General features: G+C 52.5%; 1 protein-coding gene across 2 annotated transcripts in view; it reads left to right on the top strand.

Annotated features, from left to right (window-relative positions):
- Window positions 1–10422, top strand: part of CSTF2 (cleavage stimulation factor subunit 2) — a 19167-nt gene extending 8745 nt beyond the window's left edge. The window contains exons 9-15 of one of the 2 annotated variants that reach the window (XM_019536456.1): window positions 4416–4475; window positions 5202–5343; window positions 5701–5852; window positions 6414–6661; window positions 8506–8631; window positions 9050–9175; window positions 10165–10422. In XM_019536456.1, coding sequence (XP_019392001.1) covers window positions 4416–4475; window positions 5202–5343; window positions 5701–5852; window positions 6414–6661; window positions 8506–8631; window positions 9050–9172 — 851 coding nt within the window. In that variant the 3' untranslated portion in view covers window positions 9173–9175; window positions 10165–10422. The remainder of the gene's footprint in view (window positions 1–4415; window positions 4476–5201; window positions 5344–5700; window positions 5853–6413; window positions 6662–8505; window positions 8632–9049; window positions 9176–10164) is intronic. The other variant, XM_019536457.1, reaches the window with a different exon arrangement.
- Window positions 10423–11032: the final 610 nt, after the last annotated feature.

Genomic DNA, 11032 nt, shown 5'->3' with positions numbered 1-11032 from the left:
CCATACCTCCCAGTTTGTCCTGGCACGGGAGCTCAGCAGGAAGATGTTCTTCCCCTGGTGGCTGGTGATACAGTGAGTACTACCTCCAGCTTCGAGAGCAGGGCATTACATGTTTTAAAAAAAAAAATTGGAAAGGAGATAGGTGCGGAGTGAGTGAGGAGGGTGGGAACCCCAGCAGCAAGAAGTTCACTTTGAGGAACACCAGCTCCTCCACCAAACCAAAATCGAAGGAGGTGCTGTGAGGTGTCATAACATCCCCAGCAAAGCTGAACACCCTCTTAGTTGGAACACTGGTTGGCGTACAAGACAGGTGTTCCCGGGCAACCATGGCCAGATCCTGCCACATCTGACTGCGGCTTGCCCAGAAGGCCAAGGGGTCACAGAGCAGCGGTTCCATGTCCTCAGTGAGATGGGTAGCTGCAGAGGCCTTGGCCTTGACTACTGGGGTCTGGTGCCTCAACCCCACATGGAAGCCATGGCATTGGCCCACATTGGCAGCACCTGTGGTGGAGGAGACTGACTGGTGGATGGAATGCTGGCATGGGGCAATGGTTCCCCCTTTTCCACAACCCCCCACTTCTGCCCTTCTGCCTCCCTCACCCTTTTCACCAGCACCTCTGTCCAGTGATCCAGGGTTTTGCTGGCACACTCACTCCCCTTCACCCTTGGGTCGCATATGGCTGCCAGCACGTGAACCATGCTGGACCACAACAGATCTAGATGTTTCTTGATGCCCTCCTTCAGCCACTTCATCAGTGCCTGCACCTCTGATGACAGCAGCTTTCCCCAGCCAGGAACACTGATCTGGAACTTCTCCATTTGGTTCTGAAGCTCCCCCACTACAGGGATCACCTGGCTAAGGAGGGCATCACAGAGCACTGAGGCTCTCAGTGGCCTCGTGAAATGGCTTGAGGACCACCAAGATCTGAGAGATGGTATCCCACTCTGTTTTGTTAAGGGGACCGCTGGTCCCAGTCTCCCTGAGCAAGGCCATGTATGGATGGCCTTCTGTTGCTCAACCAGCTTTTTGAGCATCAGGTGTGTGGTGTTCCACTGAGTCTCCACATCCTGCATGATTTTGTGCTGCAAGATGCTCAGCTCTGCCTGTTTATCCCACAGCATTTTGCCCCCCTTGATGCTCCGGTGGAAGTAGCCTGCCACCTTCCTGCATTTTGAAATAAGCTGGCTGGTTGTGATGCTGCCCTAACTGGCAGCTGTCCAAGGAGTCTGTGACTATAAGGTGGAACTTGTGTGCCATGCAGCACATGCCAACAAAGTTGGCATCGCAGACCACCTTGACCATATTGGCCCTGTTGTCACTGATATGAACCCGCGGGTGAACTTGCCCTGCCCAATGAGCCACCCCTGCACCAAGCGGTTCATGGCCACCATAATCTCTGTTGCCATGTGAACTCATCCATCACCTCCGCTTGAAGGGGAGCCCACCGATGGCCTGACTGATTGCACCAGTGCCCTGTGAGGGAGAGGTATGTATGATCTCCACCCAGGCTGCTCCAGATGTCCGAGGTGAAGTGGAAGGCCACCTGCAGACCTACCTTGTGCATCTCCTCCCTCAAGCACTCCCTGCATGCCTCATACAGGAAGGGCACCACCATCCTGCTGAAGGTGGTGTGTGAGGGCATGCAGTGTGATGGGGCAATGAGCTGCCTCAACCCTGGCCGCTCAACTAAGGAGAAGGGCTGGTCATCCAGAGCAAACATCTCCCTGGTGTCTGGGTGACCTCGCTTGCCTTGGGAACACCCCCCACCTTTATCCTTGCCTTTCCCCCGCTGGTCTAGGGTGGCCTGCCTCTGCTTCTGGGGGACAGGGGGACTTCCCTTTGGGCATGCTCTCACTGGTGCCAGGCTGAGGAGGAGCAAGGGGGTGGTGCCTCCTGATGTGCATTAGCATCCCTGTGGTGTGGAAGTGTTTTTTGTCTTTGCCCTGGCTGGTCTTGCATTGGCAGTGCAGGCAGATAGCATATTTGGGATCATCTTCCACCTCACAATGATCCCACACTACACTACCCCCTCGCTTCTGGGGTGTGGGTGCAGATCTGCCTTATTCCCCTTCTCAGCAGACAGAGGCACAACAACAAGAGAAGCTGACTCAGCTGAGCCACTTGCCTCCACAATCTCAACCTCCTCCAAAGTACCTTCCAGAGAAGGAGACCTAGCTCCAGAAAAACTTTGAGGGGTGTGGAGCCATATACTCAGATTCTCCCTCCTTTCCCAGAATTTCCCTGGCTATGGCACTGAGCTCCCCTGGTTCCAGATCCTCCTTTGACAACTGGGAGGCTCACGCTGGGAACTGCAATTTCAGTGGAGGATACTTTCATGCTGGTGCTTATCATGCTGATGGTGTTGGGAGTTATTATTATTGCTGGTGTTAGTGGAGGTGGGGCAGTTGTAGAGACTGATCCCACCTCCTTGCTGTCACTAGCAGCAGAAGCCTCATGGCTGCTAGAGAAGAGGGTGCCTCTAAGTTTGGGGGTATTAGGGGCAGGGAACTTGCAGCTTTCCCCCCACCCCCTCTAGTCCCTCTCACTCCCCTGCCAGAAGACCTGGCACCTGCCTTTCCAGCATACTTCATGTTTGCTGTGCTGGAAAATGTGTGTGTGGAAAATCGCTTCTCGGCCTCTTGAAGGCTCAGATCGAAAACATTTACTATTCTATCTTCTCTGTGCAATATATCTTCTAACTGCTTACTGTATCTTCTGTGCCTTTACTATATCTTCTTCTGTCTGTTTACTATATCTTCTATCTGTAATATATTGGAAAGATGTATCCAGTCCTTTCCAAAAAGAGAGACTAGCAAGAGACTGACTAAGAGGCCAATTGCTGCAGCCAGCCAGTACCTTTCACACACTGTTGCTTCCTGACAGACCACTCACAAAAGGCAGAAAAAGGCTTCACACAGAGCCTTGTATGCTGTTTCTCTGTCCCTCCCCCAGAGCACTGGGATTGGAAGGGACCTCAGAGACAGATCGCAGATACTGACCAGCTACAGATGTCGGTATCTGAGCAGTCTGTCCTCTGTGTCCTGTCCTCCCCCCTGCCCCCTCCCTGAGTTTCTGTTTCCCCACAAGCCCACCTCTCAAACATCCAAAAAGTTTCAGATGGTTTTGGAGATGTTTTGGAGCCTTCCATTTAATTTCAGATTTAGTGTTTCGGGCATCGAAACGGGCTGAAATGGCTGCTGAAATTTCGCACAGCCCTATTTTCTGGTACTTGGTAGTTACAGGTGGCTGGGGAATGCTGGGGACTGCAATGGTGCTAAATCAGCTTCTTGCCTCCTATATTATTATTGAATTTTCTGTGTTTTCTTTAGTTTGTCCAGCAGGGGGAGTGGTAGCTTTTCTTTTGCACTTGATAGGAAAGTGTGTTGACCAGTAGAGGGCATCTCTGTGGGGAATGTGTAGGGCCCTCTTGCCACATGGCCACGGCTGTATCCTGGTCCTGGATTAAGGCTCAGTGCAATTAGTCCATTAAAGCATCAATATCCCATTAGCAAATGGGCCTGGTTTGCCATATCCAAGAGATCCTCACTCTTTCAGATTGTATGTAGGCCATAAGAAAGGTAATCCTCTCCTTGGCCTACGTCTCGCTCCTTTTATCAGGAGTGTGACACTTCCTTTTTGAAGTCCCACAGTTTCACATACCTAAAAAGCTGCTCAATCTGAGAGACTTTTTCTGATTTCACATTTGGGTCTTCCTTCATGAGCTGTGACACTACTCAGGGCTTTGCCAAATAGCAGCCATGGAGACACTTTACCATTCCCCTGCCATCTTTCGGATTTGAAATAGCAGCAAGGCAGCTGGTGCAGAGTTTTGCTGATTTTTCTGCTGCTGCTTGTGGAGGTTCTGAGCTGGGGAACTGGAGTAGTCTCACTGCATGCTTGGGTCAGCAGTATCATATCCAGCTCACATCGTGCCAGCTCTAGCTCGAAAAGTGGTTTTGCAGCTGCAAGAACTAAAAAAAAAATTCTGTATTTTAAGTGAAATAATAAATGCAGCAAAAATAGGTTTAGGTTCCTGCCACATGCACAGGAACCAGCATAAGCTTTCTCCTGGGCAGCAGTTTGTAGGGGACTGGGCTTTTCAAGCCTTGTGGAAAGATTCCATACAGAGCCAAAATTGATCTTGGGTGTTTCAGTCCAGCTATGTTCCTGGAAGAATGACAAAACCAGGCCTGTAGGATTTGTAGTGCCTTTTTAAAGTCTGTGACCCAATTCCATGGGAGTCTGTTATGCATAATGCGCTCATGCCAGCCAGGCATGAAGCTGTGCTGGCACTTGGGGCTGTGGTGGGCCTGGGGTCTAGGCAGTTCCATCTGTGGATCTCCCAGTGTACGCGAGTGAGTGCACACTCTATTTATGTGTCTACTCTTTTCCCTCTTTTCCTGATGCTTGCCAGGGAACCTGCAGCTCTCGCCCGTGGGACCTGCCAGGCCTGCCTCTATCGAGCGTGTTCAAGGTATCCATAGCAACTGTCAGCTCCCTCTGCTTGTGGGGCTCAGTGTGGGCTGCATGGATTTTTGGCAGCCTTTCGTGTAGAATTTAGCACTTGGGTTATCTTTACCTGGGGCCATGGCCAGATCTCTGAGCACTTCAGCAACCATCTGTCAAACACAGGACTGCCCCTTGGTGTCAGGAGGAGAGAATAGAGATGTTCTCTGCAGAGGGACCTTCCATCGCTGGGAAGGAGGGTAACTAATATGACTGGTGAAATGGGATGGAGGGAGATGACTATGCATCAGCCCAGCCATTTGAACGCAGATGCAGGGTCAGTAGGGTGTCACTCGCTGTTTTGCCTTCACAGACACAGGGTGGCAAGGCTTACACTTTTGACTTTCAGGGTGCATGTCCAGACTTTAAAAGGCTGCTGTAGTCTTAATTCTCAGCTTCCTTCAGCCAGCCAGGATGGTAACTGTAGGGGAAAGGAGGGGTTAAAATTAGCCCTGAAGTGACCAGCTTCTGTGATCTGCTGTGTTATCTGTGGGAAGAGTTCTTCCCAGCTTGCTCTGCTTCAGTTCTAGCCCCATCGTGGACAGTAGCATGGACCATGACACACCCATTTCTGGCTGTCAGCCTGTCTGAGCTCCAGGGAGCATTGCGGGGGTTTCTGTTGCATGTTAGCCCAAAAGGGCAGCAGGATACTGCTGTGATGGTTCTCATGAACTGTTGTTTATTTCCCTGGCAGTGCCTATGCCAGATCCAAGGGCCCCTATGCAGCGTGGACCATTGCCTGCTAGTGGCCCACCACCCCGAGGGCTTCTGGGAGATGCTCCAAATGACCCACGAGGAGGGACCTTGCTCTCAGTCACTGGAGAAGTGGAGCCCAGGTGAAGTGGGGAGGAGAGGGATTTTTTCAGCCTGATACTACAACTCTTCTGCCCCTGGCATGGCCTCTTGCTGAAGTCGGGGTGGTGTGAACAATGGGAAAGTGGCAGTGCCTCCAGTTGAACCACCAGGCCACATTGGCTGGTTAGAACAATAAGTTCTGATGATCCATAGACAGCTGCGTGTTAGAAGCCAGCTCCCCTGGGAGGTTGCTAATAGTAGCCTTTTAAATTGGCCACAAGCTGGAAATATCAGCACCCATCCCTGTGAGCCAAACAGATTCCTTTCAGTGCATGTGGTTTATGAAAATTCAGTCCTGTATCTGATATGCCCTCTCACTTTTGCTTTGCTCTCCCCAGAGGTTACCTTGGGCCACCCCACCAGGGGCCACCTATGCACCACATGCCTGGCCATGACAACCGTGGTCCGCCTCATGAGATGAGGGGAGGACCAATGGGTGAACCAAGACCACTGATGGGAGAACCTCGGGGGCCACTGATGGATGCTCGAGGTGAGAGGGCCATGGATTTAGGTGTAAAATGATAGAGAAGTTGTAGACCTGGGAAGGGACCAAGAGATGACCCAGTTAGGCTGGAATCAGGAAAAACTTTCTGATTGAGAGTAATGAAGCACTGGCACAGACTGGCCTAAACTGGTTCTGGTGTCTTCATCATGCAAGTCTTTAAGAGTAGGTTAAACAGACATTTGGCTGGGTTGGTTTATTCAGGGACAGTCCTGCCTTGAGAAGGGACCTGGACTTGATATGACCTCCTGAGGTCCCTTACATGCCTGCTTTGCCATAACTTTTTGGCGAATGTAAGAGAAACATGGGGAGGGGGTTGAACAGTAATGTGAATCACAGGGTTAAGGTACGCAAGGTCAGAAGAAGTTGGGGACAGTTATGCAGTGCAAGAGAAGGAAGAGCCCCTCACATTGGCCCTGACCTTTCTCAGGTTTTGCCAGACTGTACTCTGGAGAAGGCTTGGCTCTGAATTGCCAGCGTGTACCCCGGTTTTCCTCAGAGTGGACACCTCTTTCAGCAGTCTGCTTGGATCTTGTTTGTTCTTTGTAGGTGGAAGAGATCCCCGGGGCATGGAGCCCAGGGGCATGGAACCTCGGGGAATGGAGCCTAGGGGCATGGATGCAAGAGGCATGGAGCCCAGGGGCATGGAGCCCAGGGGCATGGAGCCCAGGGGCATGGAGCCCAGAGCGATGGAACCTAGGGGCCCTGGCCCCAATCCAAGAGGGCCAATGCCTGGTGGCATTCAAGGTCCTGGACCACTGAACATGGGAGCAAATGTCCCACAGGGGCCTAGACAGGTACTCACTAATTCTCCAGATAATGATAAATGCATGGTGCCAGGCTCTGACTGAAGCTGGTTGTTTGATAGCTGACGTCCCACCCGCACTGCTAACCAGTGAACACCTGGGAATGGATGATATTCCCCCACCACTAATGGAGCCTAGGTCAGCACCAGCCCTGCCAGCTACACTGGGCTGTTACCAGCATGGTCTTGATCCCTGGAGGCTGCAACAGCCTGGGACTGCTGACCCACACCATGGTTATAATGTGTAAAAGCAGCATTTCTCCCCTAACTGGGCTTGTCAGGATAACAGGCTTGAAAACAGGGAGGAGGCAGGTGGCAATCCTCTGTTGCACTTAACCTTACATCTTCCTGGTACTTACGCTCCCCGCTGCCAGGCTTGATCCCCATGCAGAAGGGCTTGTAAGACCATGAGGGGGCTTGGTATCCCTTTTGTTTATCAAACTCTGCCCCTGCTGTGATTCCAGAACTGTCCTCACCTGAGGGAGCTACAGGTTAAGCCAGCTCAATATAGTAGGGAGTAGTGCCACAGGGCAACAGCCTGGCACTCTCATGATTTTCAGGTTCTAGGCCAGGGTTGAGCAAAATGCAGTCTGCTGGCTGGATCCAGCCCACTAAAGGGTTTTGTCCATCCTGTGGGGGGTAGCCTGGGCACGCATGGGTCTGGTCCTGCCACCTGCAGGCAGACAGCAGGGCTGGGGTGGCGTGATGCCTGGACTCACTTCCCAGCAGCCCCAAAGGCACCAGCTCCTGGCTGCTGCCGCCAGTCTTTACCATCACTGGATAGAGCAGGTGGCTGGGGTCCCCGTAGAGATCGGCCCAGGACCCACATGTGGCAGACAGGGAGCGGTGTCTGAAGTGGGACAGGTTGGTGGGACCAGGATCACAGTGTAGTGACAGTGCCGGACCCAGGCCCAGGATAGAGCCATGGTTTGCTTCCCACACTTTCATGCAACAGGTGCTGGTTCTGCAGGCAGAGACATGCAGGGAGCAGATCGTAGTTCTGCCCTGGGCCCCATCTATGATTCCAGCCCCGCCTGCCTGTCCTGCTCCCGAATGCTGCTCCCCACCTGCCCATGGCCCCATCCCATCTGCCTGGCTATGTGTCCTGCCCTTGCAAGTCCTGGCTGGTCTTCATGGATACCCTGGGATTGCTCAGCAACTACAGCACAGAGCCAGGGCCCAGGGCAGAGTGGCAGTCCACTCCCCGCATGCCCCTGCCTGCAGAACTGGCACCTGTTGCAGGGATATGCAGGGGAGCAGATTGCAGCTCTGCCCTGGGCCCTGGCCCTGCGATCCCAGCTCCAACTCTTGCTTTCAGATGCTGCTCCCCATCTACCTGACTGTGCAGGGCAGAACCATTTAGGGAGTTCTGGTGAGCTGGTGGGGGTAGGGGGTGGTGCTTACCTGGTCCCTGAGAGCTCACCAAAACTCCCTAAGTGCCCTTCAGCCCAAATAATTGCCCACCCCCATCCTAGGCCATTCACTGCTGCAACAGGAAATGTCTCAGGGACCTTAAGCCTCACCTGCCCTTCTCTTCACAGCCCTATGGTGAGGTAGAGTCATATCTCATAATACAGCACAGAACCAGAAACCCAGAGAGCCCAAGGCCAGCCAGCCTTGCCTAGTCCTGCAACCTTTGTTCCCAGGGCTGACATGTCCCAGCATCTACAGAGTTTGTTCCTCAGGGTACTCGGTCTTAGCTTGGGTATTTCAATCAGTCTTTTTCTTGTTACCTACTTTTTCCTTACAGATGCATAATTCTTTATTTACATAGCCAACCACAGGCTCTCTTTGTACAGCAGGGGAGACCATCCTATCCCATCTCTGTCCCCACAGGTTCCCAACATGCCGGGGGCAGGCATGCAAGGTGGAGGCCTGCCAGGGGCAGGGGTTCAAGGAGCAGGTCAACCAGGAGGCTTTAGCCCTGGCCAAAACCAAGTCACCCCTCAAGATCATGAGAAGGTGAGTATGTGAAATGGAAAGGGGCTGGGGCTGCTGGCAGGAAATGCCTCTGCAATGAAAATAAAACCCTGTGTACCCTCTTCCCCTGGTGCTGCAGCGCAAAATCCCCAGTGCAGGAGTTTCTGGGTTGGTGCCAACTCATAATGGGGACTTAATTATCCTGCTGCTTTTCAGGAGAAAGCCAGGAGCCTGTGAAGTTCTTCCTGTGGTCAGTGGGCCAGTCCTTTTAGTACAGAGCAAATCGTGTTTCTTCTGCTTCCTGTTATCCATGTGCCTTTGTACTGTCGTGCCTTTGTACTGTCCCCCGCTCCCTGTCCCTGCAGGGACCTGCTCTCTCTTCTCTCCTCTTTGGTGTTCCTCCTTTCTGGGCAATTGTTGCTGCAGGTGCTGTGATTGTTCCTCCCATCTTTACCCACAGGCTGCCCTGATCATGCAAGTCCTCCAGCTGACTGCAGACCAGATTGCCATGCTGCCGCCAGAGCAAAGGCAGAGCATCCTTATTCTAAAAGAGCAGATCCAGAAATCCACTGGGGCACCGTGACAGGTGAGTTTGAGGGGAGACTGCAGCACTGTGAGGAACAGGTTGAATGAACAAAGGAGCTGGCAAGGTGTGGTAGGCAGAATGAAGGGGAATGGGTTAGCTGGAGTGGATGCTTCATAGACCCAGTAGTATTAGGGAAGCATAGCTTCTTTCCCTGGTGCATCTCCAGTGGTGTCTGTTCCACATGGGTACAAGCTGAGGCAGTTCCATCCAGCACTTGCATTAACACAGCCCTGACCTTTGCAGCTTCCTCAGTAAACTTGCCTGTTTCCTCCACAAGCAAGAGTAAGTCAGGGCATGACCTCACGTTGCCTCTGGTGTGGACTCCCTGTGTGGCCTGGGCATGGCTCATACCTTAGCCTTCCCTTGCATAAACCCTAGTGCTAGTTGCTTGCCCCTGTGGTCGCTCAATAAATCCTAGCAGTATGTCATGGAGTCAGAAGGTGCTGCCCAAGTGCTGTATGTGCTGTCTCTCATGTAGCCCCTAGTGCTCACCTGCCTCAGCTTCCCTAAGGAAGTTGTCCTTGCTTTGGCCACAGCAGTTCTGGGGATTGGGTACCTGTTGGTCTGGCTCAGGAAGGTTTTTATAGGCCTTTCTGCAATGAGGGGGGAAGAAAAGCAGCTCAGTACTCACCTTGTGGTCCCAACTCGGGAGGCTCCCAGTGCTCCTGCAGCTGTTGGGCAGGAGACCCATGTGGTGTGCCTTGTCCTGTAGTGTTTTGTGGGAGGTTACAGTGCCAGAGGGCAGTGAAAGAGCAGGTCATGCTACCATAGTTCTCTGGAGAATCCCACATGACATGGGTGGTGTCAGGGTTTAGTGCAGTGGGCTCCTGTGAGCAGGGCCCTCCTGAGGCACCTTGTATCCCTGCTCTTGTTATGTTGCTCAGGTGTGCCTGGGAAGGGTGTTGATGATGCTGTTCTTGTCCAGTTCCTGCTGGCCTCTCTTGTCCTTTCCTCAGAGCAAGATTTCACTCCCTCTGTTATTCTTGCAGGGTTTGTAAGGCGCACAGTGGCTGGCTTCAGAACCTCTGGGACAGAGAAGGCAATCCATGTGGCAGCTTCCCCATCACTGTCTGACCTGGCACTGCATGGTAGAGGGGCTCCCCCTTCTCCCTGCCTTACGTAATTCCCCTCACCCCCCGTGTTCATTTGTGGTTTCTATGTATATTTTACAGTGTTTAAAATAAACTGGGAGGGAAGATTTGAGTACATGGTGTAACAAATCAAGGGGCTCCTTTTTATGCAAAGAACGAAGGCAGGCCTGCCAAAATAGCTGCTGCATGAACCAGCAAGCCATTAAGGGGTTAGAACTGGAGTAAACAGCTATCCAAAGCATTCCACCAGAGAGAGAGAGAGACATGGTCAATTAGTTAACTGCTGGAAGGGGTTACAGCTGGGACTAGTGAGGTGTGCAGCCCAGGTGTTAATAGGGGTGAGCTGGAAAGTGGGTTAGAGGGGGAGGACAACACCTGGGAAGGCAGGCTGCCACCGGACTTTTATTTCCCCTCCCATAAAAAGGAGGTGACTGAGAGAGAGTAACACTGGACAAAGCCTCAGAGAAAAGGTGGGGTGGGGAGAAGTAGCTTGTTTCCTAGCCCAGAGGCTGCCAGAGCAAGGCTACCAGGGTTAAAGGGACAGTGTACCCTTTTTTCCCCTTTTTGTGGATTTGTTCTGAGATAAGTCTCACTTAAAGAGATGTTTGAGGGAGGCATGTGAGATCTGAGCTGGTCCAAACAAAGGACAAGCTGCTGGAGCTGGAGAAGGTGGTAACCCTGAGCAAGGGCACCTATAGCAAGAGAAAGGGAGAGAGAGGAAAGGCAGAAAAGGAGCAGGGAGCCCAGTCTTGGAGGGGAAAGATTT

The sequence above is a fragment of the Crocodylus porosus genome, unplaced genomic scaffold (assembly GCF_001723895.1).
Source record: "Crocodylus porosus isolate Cpor-Errol unplaced genomic scaffold, CroPor_comp1, whole genome shotgun sequence".
In the NCBI taxonomy this organism is placed as follows: Eukaryota; Metazoa; Chordata; order Crocodylia; family Crocodylidae; genus Crocodylus; species Crocodylus porosus.
Note: the sequence above shows the minus strand (reverse complement) of the source record. Positions and strands in the feature narration are given on the sequence as shown.